Below are 22,620 nucleotides of genomic sequence, written 5' to 3'. Positions count from 1 at the left end.
ATAATCTTTTCTCTATAATATTGGTAGCTGAGTCCCAGTGAGGTGAATTATATTCTTATTTGATGGAAAAGGCTGAGAGGCTTATTTGCCTTTACCTGTACCAAGTGTATTTCAGTGGGTTGATAGGTGAAATAAAAGCTAAATAACTTTTGTAGGGAGCTCGTTTTGATAGGTGAAATAAAGGCTAAATAACTTGTGATTCTGGGGAGCTCACTTTTTAAAAGTCAGTTCGTTCTTTTTATTTGATGTTGAAGCCATTTAGAAGGATTGAGAGATTGGAATCTATATTCGTTTGTTTCTCTGCCGTACCATATTTCAGGAAAATATTGATTCTTTGTAATATTTTTAGAAGTTTTATTTTTTATTATAAAAACATTTACAATTACTCCTAGTTGTTGAGAAGTTTCTTGTAACAAAATAAAGCAGTTAAATAAAGCTATAATACTACAGTGACCTTTTCTGAAAGTTGATGCAACATTTCACATATGTAGCACCTCTTTCATCTCTATTTGAAAAATAGCGTGAATTAATTTTCTTACCCTTCTCTCATCCCATTGAAAAAATATGAAAAACAAATGTCTTGCAACAAATTTGTATACATAATCAAACAAATTCCTTTAATGGCAGTATGTTACACACATGCATTTAGATATATGTAATCACAAAAAAATTAGTGAAATGAGCAGAGAGTGTGTGCATGTACACACACACAAACATACATGTGAACTCTAAATGTAGTACCTCTCCGTAAGGGATAGCATGCTTCACCAAGTAAGTCCTTTGGAATTATACATATTCATTTTATTGATTATAATTCCTTCAACTTTCAAAGTTGATTGTCTATAAAATGATGTTGTTCTATAACTTCTCCTTGCTCTGCTCATTTCAGTCCATATAATTTCATGTGATTTTGAAATAATCTGCTTCCTATTTCTCACAGTCAAATAATATTTCACCACATTTTGATGCCATAGCTTTTTCAGCCATTCTGCATGCCTTTAGTTTCTAGTTTATCACCACAAAAAAAGAGCTGTTATACAATTTTTTGTACAAAAAAAATGACCCTTTCTTCTTTAATTTCTTTTGATTTGTCTCTACCTAATGTTTTTTATACAGTTCCAAATTGATTTCTAGAGTGATTTTACCCATTCACAGGTCCATTGGACAATTCTCAAAGAAAGAAACCAAGGCTCTTTATAACATATGAAAAAAATGCTCCAAATCCCTAGTTGAAGGAATGCAAATTAAAGCATACCCAGAATGTCAAAGATGACAAAAAAAGAAAAAGATAAATATTGGAGGGGCTGTGGTAAGACAGACACATTGTTGTAGCTGGACCTGTAAATGGGCATCATAAGATGTTATGAAGAGCATTGATATCAAATTTTTAAGTAGAAATGGGACTCATTAAACCTTATCCAAGAATCTAAGTGAGCAAAATATTGATTTTAGATGACATATTGACATTATATATGTTTTATTGTATTTTGATTTATTTTGGTAAATATTCTTCAATTAGTTTTAGACTAATTCCCCTGTATTCAGCAGAATTGTGAATATCTTGTTTTTGACAACTCTGATCAAGACTATCCTTGGTAAGGGAAAAACTCGAGAAAATTATTCAAACTCTGTACAAGTCATAGCATTTACTCTCATTTATTACCTCTGAACTATCTCACTCTTGCACCTAAAAAAAAGCGTAGGGAGGGGGGTTACTTTGAATGCTCTGGTTTGGATGTCTGCCTATCTTACCTATGCAGGAGTGCAGGGTAAGGATTGTATTTGATAAGGAACATCTTACCTATGTACAAATATGCAATCACTTATTCAACAAACTCTTATTTACAGTACTAGGTACTGTTAAAGATGACCTACATATATCCATGTTCTCAAGCTACCTATAATCTTGTAGGGAAAGCTAAAGCATTTTCTGATTATATGTAATAGATGGCAGAATTGAATATTACTTTTACAAATATTTATTAAGCACCTACTGTTAACAAAGTCTTATTCAAGTTCAGAGGAAGGAAAGATAAATTCTGGAGTAAAGATTAAATGGCTCCTCTGGGGAGGAGGTGATATTTGAGCTGTGCTCTGAAGGATGTATGGGTAGAGATGGTGTGGAACACAAGCAAATACTTGGAGGCAGAAAGTAGTGTGTATTCATGGAATGACCATATCATAGGGTATATAATGGGGAAGTAGTGGGTAATGACATTAGAAAGATAAACTGAAGCCTGCTTATAGAAGGCCTTAAATACTTGACCAAGCATTTAGTTCAGACCTTACTTTGTAGATAATAGGAATTGTTGAAGGCTTTTGATTAGAGGAAGAACATCATGAGGGACTCTGCATTAGGAAAAATTTAACTGATAGTGATTGGTCCGGGGGGATTATGGAATATGAAGACTCGGGAGGAAAAATAGGGAAAGGAATATGTATGTGGTTAATAGTGAGCAGTCACAAAAAGAGGGAGACAATGAGGACATCTAATGTATGATCATTTAGCTTAGTTGGATAAAATATAGAATCTTAAAAAGTATATTTTATGCCTTCTAGGACTATGTGTTATATTCATAGTGTTTAGAGCAGGAGTTTTTATCCTTTTTGTGTGAGTCATGGATCCTTTTGGCAGTTTGGAATTCTCAAAATAATGTTTTTAAATGTATAAATAAAATATGCAGGATTACAGAGGACAACAATTCTCTGAAATATAGTTAGCACAATTTTTTTTAAAAATCAGTTCATGAACCCTATGAATAAGAATCCCTGATATGGAGACTAAAAGGAGTCTAACAAACTTGGGAACTATCATGGTAACCTTGATTTTACACATGAGAAAACTAAGACCTAGAAAGACTAAATGAGGGAACTTTTCTGTGTTTGATCAGGGTCTGCAGTTAAGTATAATTTGGCTATTCTAAAAATATGTGAGAGGGTATAGAACAGATTATAAAGGGGTCTGTGTGAATCTGTCACTGCTATTAGAAAGAAAATAAATCTAATGGATGGGGTATATGGGGGGGGGGGTAAGTGGTATCTATGACATTGTTTAAAAGTTGCATTTATGTACATTTGTATGTAGTAGATTCCCAAAGCTAACCCTCATCATCACTGAGGCAGAGAATAGTAGTTTCTTTTGACATTTATCCTAAGGGAAATATTTTCATTTATATTCTAATTTTCCAATGGTTTTGTGATCTCAGTGATGTGATCTCAAATGATATTTAGCCTGTACAACTCTTATCTATGTCCTCCCACCGATCTACCTCAGGGGTCCACCCAATGTACTGAGCACTTTACTTTTATTCCCTTGAAATTGTGTGAATTTCAGTAGAGATTTTCCATCAAATATGTTGCCCATAAGTTATCCTTTGTTTTTCCTTTATGATCAGTCTCTGTATTTTATTTAATTTTCTTAGTATCACAGTTTTTCTTATGTTCCTTTTAAAATTTTGCTTCATTTTTTTTATTGGTATTGTTTGCTCTGAAAGACTCTGGGACACTGAATTTCTTTTGGTGATTGCCTTTTGTTTTAAATTTTTAAAAAAATTTTTCTTGACAATGGGTTGAAGTGACTTGCCCGAGGTCACACAGCTAATGGTTATTCCCTTTAAGTGAGACAGTTTCACATTCACACAAGACTGGAATTATACTATTAGCATGACAAGAGTTGACATTCTAATGACCCAGTGGCAAAACCTTTCATTTCCATTGTATGAAACATCTGGCACTTTCTTCAGACCAATTCTCCTCAAATGTCCTAATCTGGAATTTTGGGATTTGTCTCCATTTGAGGCCACTTGATACTTAAATGACTCCTTGTGGGGGAGGGTGTGCTTTGGGCAAACTTAGTTGCCAGGAATTCAAAGGAAAAAAATTAAACAACCGCAATCTTGTTATTTTGGTTTGCACTTCTGACCTTTTGGTCTGTTGTGGTATCTGAAACATGTTTTCCCTTTCTTTGCAGAATGCAATGAACCTACCTCCTGACAAAGCCAGATTGTTGCGCCAGTATGACAACGAGAAGAAATGGGAACTGATTTGTGATCAGGTAAGGAAAAGCTCAGTGTTTTTTTTTGGTAGGAAGAAAAAAGGAAGTCAGGGAAAAATCTTTATTGTATATGTCTGTGATACATTGAAAGAAGCATGGATTCTTGTGTGTTATGCCTTTTTGTCCTTCCATTGGGCTTGACTTGTGAAAAGCTGGAAAACAACATTTCTTTCCTGTTTGGCTTTGTTTTTTTCTTTATCGTGGAAAATTTTCTAGACATTTTTATTTGTTACTTACTTCCTGGGTAACCTGAGCTAGTAGTTATGTCAGCTTCTGAGTAACCACTATGTTATTTGGTTTCCTCATCTGGGAAATGAGAGCACTGGACAAGTTGCTCTCTGAGGGCCCTTACTGTTCTTACAGTGAGTCTTTGGTTCTATATTCCTACCTAATAGAGTAGTTTATGTCATATGAAAAGATTAAGTCTTTAGCAGTGTCATTTCTTTATTAAGGAAGGTTTTCTCATTGAAAAACAGAGTTAACTTTTGGTTCTGGTTTGTAGGATGATTCCTTAGACTGTTAAAAGCTTTCAGAGGGAAGCTTTCTAAGGAAATTGTCTTACTGATCAACCTATAGAGGAAAGAAATCCTTTGTAGCTATTTAGTTCTGTGAAGTATACACATAAGTCTTGCACACTGCCTGAAAAATTCCCTGGGGCACAAAATGATAGCCTCTAAAAGCTCTGTGAATCAATTTCATGTGTTTTTCTTTTGAGAATTGAATGCCAAAAGGATGTAAAAGAATTAAAAAGAAAAAGGTTTGATGTTTCATGAGTGGGAGTTACATAGTATCTAGTGCAGAACCTTAAAATTCTTAAATATTTTGAATTTATATAGCACTTTTCCTCTGTAGAGCCCAAAGTTTTGTTTTTTTTTTGCCTTGTGTGTCTGTGTGTGTGTGTGTGTGTGTGTGTGTGTGTGTGTGCATCCCCACCTTTCATTAAGTTGTTGTATAGCACCCAAAGGTAGAATATAAGCATTTTGAGGACAGGGACTTCAAATGTTTTTTGTTTCTTTCTGTATCACCAGAATGTAGTACAGTAAATGTTTGTTCTATTGAATTTCCACAGTTTATAATCATGAAGTGATAGTGTGATGAAAAGTGAGTAGAAAGCTGGCCTTAGAGTCAGCTCTAACATATAGGCTGAGTGTCCTGGGCATGTTATTTCATGTGTGTTTGAGAACTCCTTACACTGATGTAATCACAGGTTCTGTCAAAAATTAAGACATTTTTCTTTGGTAAGAAACATTTATTTTACACCCACTTTGTTGGATAGGTTGAGGAAATAGGGGAAAAAACAAGTATGCATTCAGTCATTGCTTTTGAGAGATTTTGTAATTGATCATCCAATCAGAAAGCATTTCTTAAACACCTACTATGTATGTGCCAGATGCTGTGCTTTGTTTCAAGAATTCAGACATAAAGCTGACACATTCCCTACCTTCAAGGATCTTATAGTCTATTGGGGGAGACAACATTAAACATATTTCATAGGCTATATAAATATTACTTATATTTTAAGAAAAAGCATTCTTTTTCTTTTTTAAATTTATTTTTCTTATTTTTGTACAAATGATGTTTTTTATACAATACTAAAATATTCTTGTTTAAGAGTAAACATAATACCCCCTACCCCCCAAAACATATAGACCCACATGAGTGATAAAGTAAAGGAAAGAGAAAAAAATTAAAATAAAAAAATAATAATACTAGGTGCAGCCAGGTGACACAATGGATGGAGCACTGACCCTGGAGCCAGGAGCACCCGAGCTTAAATCCAGCTTAAATCCAGCCCCAGACACGCAACAATCACCCAGCTGTGTGACCCTGGGCAAGCCACCCCAACCCCATTGCTCTGCAACCCCCCCTTAAAAAAGACCTAATAATAATAATAATAATAATGATAATTAATGGTGGCTAGGTGGCGCAGCGGACAGAGCACTGGCTCTGGAGCCAGGAGCACCTGGGTCCATATCTGACCTCAGACACCTAACAATCACCCAGCTGTGCGACCCCAGGCAAGCCACCTAACCCCATTTGCCCTGCAACCCCCCTAATAATAATAATAATAATAGTAGTAGTAATAGTAATAATAAAATGTACTTCACTCTGTGTTCCAGCAACCAACAACTCCTCCAGCTCAGTCACAGGTGGATTACAATCTTTGTGATAAGTCCATCACAAAAGCTACTTCTATATTTTTTCCACTGTTGCCATCGCTGATTGTAACTCCCTCCATTCGTACTTCCCCATTACCGTATACTATATTTTCTCTCTCTCTCTCCTTTCATTCTGTCCCTCTTCTTAAATGTGCTGTAGGATAGCTGAGTGGCACAGCAGACATATCCCCGGTCCCGGGGGCAAGAGGCCCTGAGCCCACATACCACCCTTAGGCCCAGCATCCACTTGGGTCTATGGTCCCAGACAGGCCATCCAATCCCAGCCCCTTGAAAGAATTAAAAAAAGAAAATGTGTTATGTCTGACCACTCTCCCCCAACGGACCATCTTTTTCCCCATCACTCACCCCCCCTTCCCCCTGTCCCCCTTCTCTCCTTCTTACTCTAGATGTCTATAACCCATTGAGTATATATACTGTTTCCTCTCCTAGCCACCTCTGATGAGAGTGAAGGTTCCCTCATTCCCCCTTGCCTTCCTCCCTTCCATATCATTGCAATAGTTCATGGTAATAAATTAAAAAAAAATCTTATTATATGAAATATCTTAGCCTATTCAACCTCTCCTTTTTCTTTCTCCCATTACATTTCCCTTTTAGCCATTGACTCCATTTTTACACTATATTATATCTTTAAATTCAGCTCTCTTCTGTGCTTCATCTATAAAAGTTCTTTCTACCTGCTCTATTAAATGAGAAGTTTCTTATGAGTATTACCAATGTCATTTTTCTATGCAGGAATACATGTAGTCCATCATCATTAAGTCCCTCATATTTTACCTTTCTCCTCCACTCCCTATGCTTCACCTGAGTCCTGTGTTTGAAAATCAAACTTTCTGTTCAGCTCTGGCCATTCCAACAGGAACATTTGAAATTCCCCTGGTCTATTTTTCTGGAAGAGGACATTCAGTTTTGCTGGGTAGTTGATTCTCCGTTGCATTCTGAGCTCTTTTGCCCTCCGGAATATTATATTCCAAGCTCTAAGAGCCCTTAATGTAGTTTCTGCCAAGTCCTGTGTGATCCTGACTGCAGTTCCATGATATTTGAATTATCCTGGCTGCTTGTAATATTTTCTCTTTGACTTGGGAGTTCTGGAATTTGCTATAATATTCTTGGGGATTGGGTTTTTTTTTTTTTTGGATCTTTTTCTGGGGGAGATCGGTGGATTCTTTCAATTTCTGTTTTGTCCTCTGCTTCTAGGATATCAGGGCAATTTACCTGTAGAAATTCTTTTAAAATGAGGTCAAGGCTCTTTTCTTGATCATGACTTACAGGTATTCCAATAATTTTTAAATTATGTTTCCTGAATCTGTTTTCCATATCAGTTTTTTCTATGAGATGTTTCACATTTTCTTCTAATTTTTCCATTCATTTTTGGTTTTGAAATATTGTGTCTTGATTTCTCATAAAATCAGCAGCTTCCCTGAGTTCTATTCTTTGTCTGAAGGATTTGTTTTCCCCAGAGTGCTTTCTTATCTCTTTTTCCATCTGGTCAATTCTGCTTTTTAAAGCATTCTTCTCCTCAATTACTTTTTGAACTGTTTTTTTCCATTTAACCTATGCTGGTTTTTAACATGTTATTGTCTTCAGCATTGTTTTGGATCTCCTTGACTAAGCTGGTGACTTCTTTTTCATCTTTTTCCTGCATCTCTCTCATTTCTTTTCCCAATTTTTTTTTCTATCTCCCTCACTTGATTTTCAAAATCTTTTTTGAGCTCTGTCATAGCCTGAGTCCAATTTCTGTTTTTCTTGGAGTCTTTCGATGCAGGAGCTTGTACTTCCTCATCTTCAGATTGAGTATTTTGATCCTCCTTGGGATCATAGACAAAGTATTTCTCAATGGTATTCCTCTTCTTGATCTGCTTACTCATTTCTCCCAGCCTGTGCCTGGTTTTGGGGTGCTTCCTGAGCTTTTGAGTATTACTGGGATACCCCCCCACACACACACACACACACAAGGATCTCAGTGTGTAAAGCTCTGTCTTCCCTCCTGGTCTGTGAATGACAAGAAGGGCACCCCTCTGCCATGGGGCTGAGGTGGGTGGGGTGGCCCTGTTGTTCTATGAGGGTCCTAGACTAATTAGGATCTGAATGTGGTCAAAGCCCCAGAGACCTGTTCCAGGAACAGATGACAGAGCTCAGCAGTCTCTCTCCACTCCCTTACCTAGGCTCAGCACTTACGCCTTGGGGCTCCTGCTTACCGGCTCCACCTGCTTCCGGTTCCTGGATCTGGGCTGCTGAGGCCATGCTGCTCACTGGGTGCCCTGAGGGCTGGGCTTCACATGCTTGCCCTGGCAGAGGTCCCCCCCACTGATCCCTCAAGTTGTCCCTTTTGCTCCCAGGAAACTGCCCCCGCTGCCATGAACCATGGCTCCCAGAGCCCTGGGGCTGCCTCTGGGAGGCTGAAGCGCCTTCATTCTGGTGGCTGCCCCTCTAATCCCATGTTGTGGAGCCTTTTTGCTCTTTTCCAGGTTACCTTGGGCTAGAGAACTTGCCTCACTGGATCCCTCTGTGGGTTCTGTCTCTCCAGAATTCAGTTAGAGTCCTTATTTTATAAGTTTGGAAACAGAGAGAGAGAGAGAGAGAGAGAGAGAGAGAGAGAGAGAGAGAGAGAGAGAGAGAGAGCGAGAGAGAGAGAGAGAGAGAGAGAGCGCGAGCGAGCACCTAAGAGAGGATCCTCTCCTGTTGTCATCTTGGCTCTGCCCCATAAGCATTCTTTAAATAGAAAAAATCAATGTCATAAAAATTGTAAAGGCAGTAAGGGAAAGAGAGCAGTGATTGAAGAGGAAAGGTCAAAGGATTGAGAAGTATTTAGTGGAAATGATTAAATTTGGTTCATTATTTAACTCATGATACATCTAGGTCTTCATCTATTCTGTTCTTTCTCAGAATTCATGTAGTACTTAATGCCACTCAAAAAGCATTTATCTCACACTACCTTTGAGTTATAACTAGGTTGGTTATGGTGTTGAGTTGGGTGATACAGAGGATAGAGTGAGTCAGGAAGGCCTGAGTTCAAATAATTTGTTAGACACTTACTGTGTCACCCTGACCAAGTTATTTCATCTGCAAAATAGGAAATAAGTCTTTTTAGGGAAGATACTATTTTTTTCACCTTTATGTCCACTAGGGCCTAGCATGAAATTCATACTCAGTAACTGGAGGGGTTGTTGTTGTCCTTTGTTCCACATGACCTGGCAATGAAAATATTAATTAGTGTGATAGCCCATGTCCTAAGAGCCTATACTGTGGCTGCTTCATTGGAGAAGATGCTGAGCCAACAGTTTTGTCCTTTATTTTTAACAATTTGTCTCCCACAAAACCAGGAAAAGGAACTTTTCATGCATAACTGAATTCCTGAGATTGATCCTATGATGTGGTCAGCCTAGGTATTTACCTTCAAAAGTTATTGTATCTTGGGGCGGCTACGTGGCGCAGTGGATAGGGCACTGGCCCTGGAGTCAGGAGTGCCTGGGTTCGGGTCCGGTCTCAGACATTTAGTGGTTGCCTAGCTGTGTGGCCTTGGGCAGGCCACTTGACTCCATTTGCCTTGCAAAAACCTAAAAAAAAAAGTTATTGTATCTTGCATTTAGTAGTAATTTAAATGTTTATTATTTTATTTGTTTTCAAGTGTATCTGACTTCCCATGTCCCCATTTGGGGCTTTCTTGGCAAAGGTACTCAGGTACTCGAATGGTTTGCCCTTTCCTTTACAGATGAATTGAGACAAACAGGGAAAAGTGATAGTTAGTTAGTGCCTGAGGCCAGATATCTATGTAAACATTACTGAATTGAACACCTATAGGTGTTTTTGAATTAGAACCACTATCTTCCAGACTCTGCTGCCTCTCTACCCCATTACATAGGCAGTTTAGGTAATAATGAAGGGCAAATAGAGCCAAAAAGTATGAACACAAATATTTAGACATATAAAACTTTACATTAAATGGCACATTTTCTTATCTCTTCTTAGGAGAAAAACTGGACTGTACTCTTGACTTTGACTCACGTCTTTTTGATTAGGAGCTCTATATTGATTCTTGATTGTATTTGGTTTATTTACATGGCAGATGATGAAATTAAATTCCGATCTCATTTGTAGAGTACACATTATCTGCAAAAAATGTAAACAAAATATGATATTTTGTTAAAGGATATATAATTTTCAAACAACACTGTAATCTGAGAGCAGAAATGAAACTGTGTCCTTTACATTTTTTTGAGTATTTTTGAAATTGGGTAAATGATTTGGAGTGAATCTTTTCTCTGAGAGAATTTGTAATAGAAAAAGAGAGAAAAGAGGAAACAGTATATATAAAATAGCAAAATCAAAAGTTTTAATGTAGCTATGATACATTATGAAACTAGCAGTTAGGACCATAATTTCAAATTGAGATCTTTGAAAATGAAATTTCAGTAGAAATTCTTTTTTTACCCCTGTCCTTTCGATGCATAAAATAACTACCTTGCTGCTTATTAATGTCCTTTGATCTCTCATAAAAGCTTAGTCATTTAAGGATCATTGATTTGGAGTTTTATAGTTGAAAATTTAGAATTGAAATAAGATTATAAGAAACATCTAGTCTGACCCTTTCCCTTCATTTTACAGTTTGTAAAACACTGAACTGAAGTAAAACTAGGTCTTTAAATGCCAAATCCTAACCTTCTACTACCCAATGCTGCCTGCTTTCTGAGACTTTATAATTGAGTTGTAGAAAGTAAGACATAAACATTCAGAAAGGTAATTTGCAGGGGGGGGGGGCAAGGAGAGGAACGGATTTAAGATTTCATTAACTTCTAAAGAGGAAACTATCTCTGCAGATCAGTAAATTCTCAACAATTTATGGTATTTATAGGTCAGTGACCTTGGGGGACACTGAAAAATTGAATGACTTGTCCCTAGCCATTATATATTAGATACCCAACCTGACCCTCTAACCTCTAGGTGTTTCTGAGTTAGTACCATTCCATTCTATCCTGTCCCTGTACCATATAGAGAGAGACCACATAGGCAATTTATATAACCATCATAGAAGTCTTATTAGACAAGGACTTGAGCTATTGGTTTTGGATAGACAGGTGTTTGTGTGGGTGAGGGGAAAGGAAAAATACAGAAAGAACAACACTAGAACCCAACTGGGTTGTATCTGAAACCCTATGTGGAAAGAGTTATTAAATACATTTTTCCTCTGTAGGTGAAAAGGCACCAGTATTTTACTTCAGGAGAATAGCATTTAATCTACCTTGTATCATCTTTGGATTTTTCCATTAAAAAAAATTACAGACATGTGAATCAAGTGTTGTCAGATGCCCACCACTATCTGTTAATGCTTCTAGCAGATTCTGAATCAGTGTAAAACAGAAAACTAGCTAATATTTCAATGGCCTTGGCTGCTCAAATTTATTAACTCTTAAGCAAATGATTTGATCAGCATACAGTCATTCTTTTTCCATACTTCTGTAACATCTCTGGACATAGGCAGAACGCATTCAAAAAAGAATGCCCTTTCTTTCATTCTCTAATCAGCAGCCTTGTTGACACGAAGCATCACTTGAGCAATTTTCCTTGGTTTGGGGACTGCTGTTCCAATCTCCTGTCATCTGACAGTGATTACTGGTGCTCAGTCACAATGAAAACACATGCTGTGGGCTTCTGCTTTTGTGCTTTCATTCCTCATAATCTCTTTGTTGCAGTGACCTGGACAGGCACTTGTCTTGTTTTTCTCCTTTCCATCCTTTAGTTTATATCTGTAATAACTCATTTAACTAACATCATTTAATACATTCTGTTGTATTAATTCTGTTTGGTTTAGTTCAATCTAACATGTATTAAGCACCTACTATGTATAAAGTCCCCTACTAGAAAGTGAAGATTCAAAGATAAAAAATGAACACCCCCTGCCTTCAACTATTTGTCTTTTTATTTAAGTGGAGAGATACACATAATAAATCTGATGCAAGATAGTGTATGGTACAGGCATTGTGCTCTTTGAAAATTTTGAAAGCAGGGACAATTAGGTAGTCCTGTTATGGAGGACCTGAATTCAAATTAGATTTTAGACACTTACTATATGACTCTAGGAAAGTCACTTAATCCCAGTTGCCTCAAAAAGAAAGAAAATTTGAGTGCAAAGAGATTACTTTTATCTGGGAAGGAAAGTCTTCATTGAAGAGAAGGCACATCATTCTGATCTTGAAGGAAGAGAATTTCAAGAGGGTTGGAGTGGGGGGAGGTGGCAGCGGCAGAGTGGGGGGGAGGAGAGAGAGGAGGGAAGGGAGAGGAGGGAGAAGAGTAGGAGGAAGAAGAAGCTGTGGCTAGCACAAATACAGTGGAGTGGAATCTTCAGAACAAGATCAGGCTAAATAGCTATTAGTCCACTTTGACTGGATTGTAAAGTATTGTGAGAGGATCTAGAACAATAAGACTAGAAAGACAGATTGGAACCAGATTACAGAAGGCTGGAAGATATCTGTATTTTGTCTTAAAGTCAATAGGGAACCACTAAGGGTTTTTGAGTAGGAAATGGGCATTTTCAGGTCTGTGCTTTTAGGAGCTCAATTTGTCCATTTTAAAGTAATATGGAAATTAGAATGAGGTCTATTGAATTCGAAGAGTTTACAAACAGGGAATTTGGTCAGTTTCTTCTGTCCATTTCAGTTTTTTCATTTGGTTCAGATCCTGCAGTCAGATACTTAATAGTTGTGTGATCCCAGATAAGTAAATTAAGCTTTCTGGACCTCATTTTCTGTGAAATCTGTGAAATGAGAGGGTGTTGAACAGGATGCCTTCTAAGGTTCCTTTTGATTCTGAATCTATTATCCCATGATACATACATATATATACACACATATGTACACCACACACACACACACACACACACACACACACACACACAATTCAAGGCCAGGAGTGGTAAATTTTTGTCAGGTGAGAATTAAAAATGTTTATAAATTTTCTCCTTGTATTCTACATAAAAATGCTAATTCAAATTCTGAGGGATGTGGGGCTAACTTCCCAAGATTTAAAGATCCTAATGGGAGGAAAAAGCTCTCAATGATTAATGGAGCTATTTATTAAATGTTTATATGTATATATTTCTGTGTTTAGCAGTATTGATTCATTTACATTCCCTAGTGTGAAGATGGTATTTGCAATTAAGCTAACATAGCTTCATACATATAATAAAAGAACCATAGAAACCACAAACCCTAGATATTATGAAATGAATCATGAAAGTCATATGAAGAGTGGATACTAGCACAAAAATGCTAGTATCTTTGTGACTTAAGACAATATAGACATGACTGAATCTTTGAGACCATATCCTCATCAGATCTTCCAACAATATATGTTCCTATATTATTGAATAAATGTAAAGATTCCATTTGTTTTCAGTGAGGAAGTCTAAGATATAGTTGTGAGTATTAGACTCTGGACAAGCTTACATTCTTCATCTTCATCAGCAGCAGCAGATTGATTTCATGTGTATCAGATATAGTACACTATTGCAAGCACATGGATTTCTAAGAATTCCATGATAATAATCCATTTGACAAAGTCTCTTTCCAGGTTTTAAGAAACCTTTATCAAATCTAGTAACACTTGACATGCTAGGCACCCCTCAGCCTAAAAATGCAACAAATTCAATCTAATAAGAATTCATTAGTTATCTGTTATGTGCAAAGCATTTTGCTAGAGACTGCACATGCAAAGTTATAAAATGTCATATGTTTGCCTGTAAAGGGCTAATATTCTACTGGATTCCTAGCAAGAAAAAAATGTCCCATCTCTAACTTTATTCTTCCATTTCTAAATACTTTTCCCAACCCTCAATTTTTAGACCTTCGAGTAATAAAAGTTAGCACCTCTTCAAGAAAAATTTAGGACTCCATTAATCCCAGAACAACTCCTGTTACTATGTCCAAGTAGCCTTTCAATATGATATCTATCTGGAATTCGTTGGGTCAGAACTTGTTAAAACAATCACATTTTCTTGCCTTTGCATTAGTATACATCATCTATAACTTTAGATCAACTTGTAAACTCCTAGTGGTTTGACTATATCTTTTGGGGTTAATTTTGAATAATATTCTGAATCCTGAACCTCTAATAATTTAATGTATTTAGTCAGTTAATAGGTTAAATTTCCCTGTGGGCCCAGAACTATACAAAAGACAAGTTCCTGTCTTCAAGAAGATTACTTAATTTTGGACTGGACACAGGATTTGAACAATGAAATAATTCAAGTTAATAAAGGGTTGCAGTTGCTAAGTGTAAGTGATGTTTTACAAACTCCCAGTGCTGGAGTCAAGACAAAAGAAAGACTACTGAGTATCTAAGCTTGATGGGATTTGTCATAGGTAGAGAGTGTTCCATGAGTGGAGGATTAACATACAGAAACATAGTAGAAATTAGCACAGCATTTGTGGGAGAAAGTAAGGAGATGAATCTAACTGGGCCAGAGGATTCCTGTCTGATAGGTAAGGCCGTGTGAGATTTTGATGAACTTTGAAATCCACCAGTAGTTTGGCCTCCAGATATCTTTCTGTCTCCCCCCCCCCCTTTGATTTTTTTCCTTTTCCCATTCTATGTGCATAATGCAACTACATTTTCTAATTAATTGGAAAAGTCATTTATCTGCTTTTAAGATGACAATGACTCTCATTTAATCAAGGAAAAGGGGGAAAGTCTTTAAAGAACAAAGCCTAAAGTTGTTTATTTATAATGAAGAAATTTTATTCATAGAGAACATTCCAAGGTCAAAACTTAGATCTTTGAATTTGGGTAAAGATCATCCAAATTTCAATGAGTACAGAAGGCATATTAAGCCTTTTGGACAGAGACAGATGTCTGTGTGATAGTTAAAATTTAAGTGATTTACTAGAATTAGAAAGTAAAGGAAGATGAGTTTGAAGTCAAGGGAGTACCATGAATAGGAATAGGTTTATGTGGTAGTTCCTTGTTGGTGATAAGAGGAAAACTCAAGCTAGTTATGTTTTGTACTTCCAGGAATTTACTTTCTAGTTTATTTGTTCAGGTAAATTGTGTATTCCCTTATGAGTACTGCAAGGCAGTATTAATAAAGTGGTTTTTTTTTTTATAGAAATCTATAAGAGGGATATTATAGCATATACCAGGCGTCATTATAGATTCTGGGAATATAAATTAAAAAGTGAGATATATTCTGATTTGAAGGAACTAATGGAGGCAATACATGGGGGAGTCGTGGCCAAAGAAGGATCATAGTGTTTTTTTTCTCCCCAAAATCACAGGAATGGGGAGTAGAACAAAAAGGGAGTCAGCTGAACACCCTTATTCCCTTTTGAGAAGTCTTGGTACTGTTTATTTGATTATAGTCCTCACAGAGGGAGGTAGAAAAGAGGGGAGAGAGACAGTCTCAGGGTGAATGGTAAGAACATAGAATGTAATCTACTGGATGAGTTTGCTTCTCTCTATTTCCTGATTCTGATCCACTGCTATTTCTTACATATTGTGCTGCATATGAAGAGATACCTTGAGTCATACAGTGCTGACCCACCAGTCAAGATAGATCACCCTGCTAGTCACTCAGGCCCTCAACCTTAGTGTCATACTTAACTATCTATTCTCATTCAGCCAGCATATCCAATCTGTTTTGCAAATTTTCCCATTTCTACTTTCATAATATCCTGGTTTAAGCCATCATTACCCCTTGCCTAGATCATGACAAAAGCCTTCTAACTGGTAGTTTCTTCCACTCTAATTCATCCTCCACTTAGTAGCCAAAGGTGATTTTTTTCTAAACTCTAGGGCCAACTGCATTGGTTTCCTTCTCCCTTCATGGATTCCTGTTATTTTGAACATCAAATAGAAACAATTGTTTGGCATATGAAATTTTTTAAATTACCGGGCTTCTTCTTATCCATTTTACTTCCTTTTATGAATTCTGGTTCAACTCCACTTCCCTTGCAGTTTAGCTCTAATTGCTGTGTCTTTACATTGACTTTCCTCAGGTTTGGAAGGCTCTGACTTCTGACCTGTGCCCCTAAGTTTCTTTACCCTCTTTTGGTAGTCAGCTCAGATTCTCCTTTCTGCCAGAGGCCTTTTCCAAGCCTTACGACTGCAAGTGATTTTTTTTTCCTCTCAGAGCAACTTTCATCCCCTAATTCATTTTATGCATATTGTCTCTCATATTAGAATACAAAATTCTTCAGGATTTTTGCCTTTCTTTGTATCCCTAGTACCTAGCATTGTGCCTAGTATACAATAAACCCTTAATTAATGTTTATTTGACTAACAGGGCAGATGTTCCAAAGTTGAGTAGATTAAATCCTCAGAACATGGAGTTTCATATATTTCCTCCCCTCAACCCTTTCACTGAAAAAAAAAATTGATTTTCCATGAGATGATTTTCTCATCTCCCTCTATTCCACCGAAAAAAAGAAAAGCAAAATCTAAATGAATAGTGAAACAATCAAATTTCCATGTTAGACTTAACTAAAAATATGTTTCATTATTTATCTTGAGTATATCACCTCTCATCAGAAAGTGGTAACAAGCCATTTCCCAACTGATGGACATTCACTCAATTTTCAATTCTTTGCCACTACAAACAGCTGCTCTGAATATTTTTGTACAAGTCATGTTTTTACCCTTTTTCATCATCTCTTCAGGTATTGCTGGATCAAAGGGTATGCATTTTGTTGCCCTTTAGGCATAATTCCAAATTGCTATCCAAAAAGGTTGGATGAGTTCACAGCTCCACCAACAATGTATTAGTGTCCCAAATTTCCTACATCCCTTCCAACATTGATCCCTTCTGGTCATATTGGCTAGTCTGAGAGGTGGCACCTCAGAGATGCTTTAATTTGCATTTCTCTAACAAGTAATGTTTTAGAGCAGTTTTTCATATGACTGGATCACTTTGATTTCCTCATCTGTTGATTGCCTTTGCATATCCTTTGATCATTTGTCAATTGGGAGTGACTTTTTTTTTGGAAAATTTGACTCAGTTCTCTGTATATTTTAGAAATGAGTCCTGTGTCAGAAATACTAGTTCTAAAAATTTTCCCAATTTACTATATTTCTTTTGATCTTGGTTAAGTGGTTTTGTCATGCAAAAGCCTTTTAATTTAATGTAATCAAAATTAGCTAGTTTATTTTTAATGATATTCTCCATCTCTTCCTTGGTCATAAACTGCTTTACTTTCCATAGATCTGACAGTTTGCTTATAATATTGTTTTTTATGTCTAAATCCTGTGTCCATTTTGATCTTATCTTGGTATAGGGTGTGAGGTGTTAGTCTAATCTAAGTTTCTTCCAGACTAACTTCCAATTTTCCCAGCAGTTTTTATCAAAGAGAGAGTTTTTAATCCTAATAGACGGACTCTTTGGGTTTATCAAACAGCAGATTACTATAATCTATTGCACCTAGTCTATTCCACTGGTCCACCCCTCTATTTCTTAGGCAATACCAGACAATTTTGATGACTGATGCTTTATAATACAATTTTAGATCAGGTAGGGCTAAGCCACCTTCTTTTGCACTTTTTTTTCATTAAACCCCTGGAGATTCTTGACTTTTTATTTCTCCATATGAATTTACTTACAACTTTTTCTACCTCATTAAAGTAATTTATTGAAATTTTGATTGGTAGGGCACTAAACAAGTAGTTTAATTTTGGTAGAATTATCATTTTTATTATATTAGCTCGGCCTATCCATGAGCAGTTGATATTTGCTCATTTATTTAAATCTGATTTTATTTGTGTGAGAAGTGTTTTGTAATTGTTTTCAAAAAGTTTCTGAGTCTGCCTTGGCAGGTAGACTCACAGGTATTTTGTATTACTTTGAATGGGATTTCTCTTTTTAGCTCTTTCTGCTGCATCTTGCTAGTCATATATAGAAAAGTTGAGGATTTTTGAGAGTTTATTTTATATCCTGTGACCTTGCTAAAGTTGCTAATTATTTCTAGTAGTTTTTTAGATGATTTTTTTGGGGATTCTGTAGGTATACCATTATGTCATCTGCAAAGAATGAGAATTTTGTTTCTTTTTTTTGTTTCTTCTTTCTTTTCCTTTGATTTCTTTTTTCTTCTCTTATTGCTGAAGCTAACATTTCTATTACAATATTGAATAGTAGTGGTGATAATGGTCATCCTTGTTTCACCCCAATCTTATTGGGAATGCCTAATGTCCATCAGTTGGGTAATGGCTTAATGTGGTATATGTATGTGATAGCACACTATTGTTCTCTTAGAAACTAGGAGGTATGGGAATTCAGGGAAACCTTGGAAGGCTTTGTATGAACTGATGCTGAGCAAGATGAACAGAACCAGAAGAACATTGTATACCCTAACAGCAACATGGGAGGGATGACCAACCTTAATGGACTTGCTCAAATCAACAGGGCAACAACCAGGCACAATTTTGGGATATCTGTGATGGAGAATGCCACCTGTATCCTGAGAAAGAATTGTGGAGTTTGAACAAAGACCTTTAAATTAAAAAAAAAATATCTTAATCTTTAAATTAAAAAAGAAGTTATTATGTAATTCTGCTATATCTCATACTTTATGTTCCTTCCTTAAGGATATTACTTCTCTCTCATCACATTCAACTTAGATCAATCAATATATACCATGGATACAATGTAAAGACTAACAAAGTGCCTTCTGTAGGGGGTGGGGGAGGGAAGCAAGATTAAGGGAAAAGTTGTAAAAATTCAAAATAAATAAAATCTTTCAAAAAAAAAAGTGATTACAAGCAATATCATTGATCTAGATTTGTGGTTCTTAAGTCTTTCAAAGTTATTTGTTTTTCCAGTGCTTGTTATCACATAATTTGTTCTCCTAGTTCAATTCATTTCATTTTTATATCAGTTCATACTAATCTTTTCATTCCATTGATCATTTCTTATAGCACTGTATTCCATTGCATTCATATACCATAACTCCTTAATTGATGGGTACCTCTTTAGTTTACAGTGCTTTGGCACTAAAAAGAGAATATCTATAACTTTTTTTTTTTAACTTAAAAGTTCTTTTCCCTCTTTCTTTTACCCCTTTGGAATGAGTTCCATATAGTTTCACAATGGAAAATATTTATTGAGAAAAATTAGGCTATAGAGAAGTCCTCATTTTTGTTCAACAGACATTTATTAGACTTCTTTGTTCAATGCACAATGTGCTAGGTGCTGGGAATATTAAAGCGTAGTCCCTTCCTCAAGGACTGTATAAACTACTAAGTAGATCTTGGAGTACAGGCTCTTGATTGATGGGTTATTGCGGTTTCTAATATGTTGTATTGCATATGGAGTAATCCCTTATTCAGTAAGAACTTGTGAGTAAATAAAGGACTATCTCCACAGAATCTTTACCAAGATTTGTGGTTTTTGTGTGTTTTTTTTTTTTTTTTTTTAGGATCCCATTAGCCTCTGTCCAAAGGATTTCCCCAGACCCATTTAACTAATAGTCTGCCTGTGTTGAGAGGTAAAGAAAAAGTTAGCCCTTTGGAGATGGGAGGTGGCTTTGAATCAGAAAGTTTTAGGTTGAGGGACAGGACAAATTCAAAAATTACTTGTGCTATTTGAAGTGGACTCTGGTAATTGAGATCTGAAACTAGCAAAGCTATTTTTTAGATTTTAAGTGCCTTGAGAAGAGATGTGTCTTGCAATTAGAATTGAATGAATGATTGAATCAGAAAATTCTTGTCTCAAAAATCAGGTCTTCAGGTATGGGAGGGGTACCCTTCTTTATGGGTGTGTCCCTCATATGGCTTGCTCCTGCCCTGTAATGGTTGATTATGGCATTGTACTGAAATCAGGGTGGGGGATGGTAGAGGGGCCTGATAACTGTGGAAGAGGGGAGTAGTATATTTACTTCACTTCTATGTAATGATTCAGAAGGAAAAGGGACTAAAAAAAGGGCCAGGATGGGGAGGTGGCTAGAAGTCATGCCCATTTAGAATTTGTTTCCTATATCAAACCCTTCAGAGATACTGGATTCTTACCATTCCAGTCTTGGTATTCTGTCTGGTAGGGGAAAAGGTTGAAGCCCCTTCTGCTATTTGGGTTGAACCAAAAGTAAGTCATGGGGTTACTTTGCATAAATGTCAAGATATTCTCTATCAGAGAGAGAGTTCTCTTCTTCACAATAAGACCAATCTATGTCCTTTTAATGACTTAATCATTAAGACTATAATTAAATATTAAAGTCTCCATTTTGTCTGGTAATGGCAGATAACTAATCTCTATTTCACTCTAAATAAGTAATATTTATACAAGAGTAACAACATTGCCTTGATTTTCCTATCTTCCTTTGTATGCTGAACTTAGTCAGAAAGACTTGCATTGAATCTTGCCTCAGATCATGGACAAGTCATTCATATCTCTCACCCTTAATTTCCTCCTGTATAAAATGGGGATAAAAATAATGGTTATCTTCACAGTTGAGAATCAAATGTATTAATGTGTGAAAGGCATTTTTTTAAACATTAAAATTCTGATATAAATACTAGTTACTCTTGTTTGGTTCCAGTTATACTATACAGACCAAGTTTTTTTTTTTTTTTTCATTTGTTAAATTGGGTCAAAAAACTTTACATGGGTAAGAGAGAGTTTGAATACTTGAAGTTAGAGCTGTCCTGATTAAGATCTTTGGAGAGCAAAGGCAGAGTCTTAGCACTGTTTAACTTCTATTATTAATATTTTTTGGGTACTGTGTTTAGTGCCTTTGTTGCCAAAGTTGAGACTGGAGTCTATGGTTATGGAAGACTACCCATAGGAGATGACTTTGCTCTGCATTTTGGTTTCACTGACTGATTCACGTGAAGAGCAAAGATGATAAAGTAATGAGGTAGAATGATGGTGCAGACAGTTCCTTGAGATGGGTAGTTTATTGATTATTTGAAACAGTAGCTGAGGTCAGAGAGGGCCATTAGATCTAGGAAAAGGGAAGAAAGACAAGAGGGTAACTTCATGATCAGAAAGTCATCATCTGGGATCTTTAGCCCCTTCGAAAACTTGCTCATAATTTTCTGATAGTAGTAGTAGTAATAATAGTAGCTAGCGCTTTATATATTTTCACCCATTTGACCAATAGTTATCTTGCATTATATTCCATTTCCTATAGTCACTAGAAAGAGCTAGTGGACAGCTTCTGCTTACAATTAAACTAGATTTGCTATTGGGACATTCATCCAAAAGGTTCTGCAGCAAGTAAATCTTACAGTTATGAAAAAATATCTGAGTGTTTTCATGGTCCAGCTATCATTGAACTATAATAAAAGTAGGCATTGGGAATTTTATTTTTAGTTGCCTCCTGGGTCTAACTATTAAGGTTACTACTGAGAGAGCATTAGTGAAGACAAACCATATTGTAATGAGAAGAGCATGGAATTTTGAGTCAGAACTCCTTATCACTGTCTGACATTTGGTTTGATCATTTCTCTTGATTAAACCTTCATTTTATTCATGTGTGAAATGAGGGGATTGGAGGACATGTTCACTAAAAAGATCCTTAAAGCTAAAGCTTGTAACTTGGACTGTAACTTCAATTTGACCTCAGCATGACCACTCTATCCTGTTTTCAGATCGACCCTCATATCTTTGACTCTGTTGTAGCCCCAGTGTTTTCATTCTGATCTTTCTTTTAAACACAACTACTTCTAGATTCTCAGATAATGACTCCATATAAATCTATTCTCTTTGTTTCCAACTGTGAGTTACTACCATTTTCCTCCCCCTTTCTTATATTCTGTTGTTTTTAATGTTTGATTTTGTTTCAAATTATGTTCAGATTTTGAAAAATCAATTCTTTATTGTTTAATAAGGTTTTCCTTTTTTTTAATCTGTTTAAGAATATCCATTTGAAACTTGCTAGCAATGTGCCTTGGATATAAGAGAATATAGCTATATAGCTGAAAGGGACTTAAGAGATGATGTAGCCTGACTTTAATTTTCTGTTGAGGAAATTGAGAAGTTATGTGACTTCACCAGGCTCACATAGGCAACATGCAGTGAAATTGGTATTTGAACACAGGTTCTCAAAAATTATTTGCTATTTTTCATTATACTGGGCTGGGATAGAATAGGAGATTGATGGGGGCGGGGGAAAGTCATTTTTGCTGTAGTTTAAAAAACAACAGCCACTCTGACTGTTCATATCATATTGAATATCCTCTGTAACTAGTATTTTTTTCTCCCTTTAATTAATTAAGGATGGGGTAAATTGTGGGGAAAATTAAGGTTATCAGTTCTAGGAAAGTTACTGTGAGTTGTTTATTAAAGGAAGATAAGTCTCAGATCCTCATGTATATTAAAGAAAGGTAGACTGATCTCCACTGGACTCCAGTTCCAGGCTTCTGATTCCTTGGTCTAAAATACAGAATAACAAACAGATACGTGACTTAACC

General features: G+C 36.2%; 1 protein-coding gene across 1 annotated transcript in view; it reads left to right on the top strand.

Annotated features, from left to right (window-relative positions):
* The window catches only part of FMNL2 (formin like 2), a 448,812-nt gene that overhangs the window by 200,895 nt on the left and 225,297 nt on the right, over nt 1–22,620 (top strand). Inside the window, exon 2 of the mRNA XM_074215971.1 lies at nt 3,971–4,054. Within this exon, the coding sequence (XP_074072072.1) occupies nt 3,971–4,054 (84 nt within the window). The remainder of the gene's footprint in view (nt 1–3,970; nt 4,055–22,620) is intronic.

The sequence above is a fragment of the Macrotis lagotis genome, chromosome 1 (assembly GCF_037893015.1).
Source record: "Macrotis lagotis isolate mMagLag1 chromosome 1, bilby.v1.9.chrom.fasta, whole genome shotgun sequence".
NCBI lineage: Eukaryota > Metazoa > Chordata > Mammalia > Peramelemorphia > Peramelidae > Macrotis > Macrotis lagotis.
This window is presented reverse-complemented; position numbering and strand designations above follow the sequence as displayed.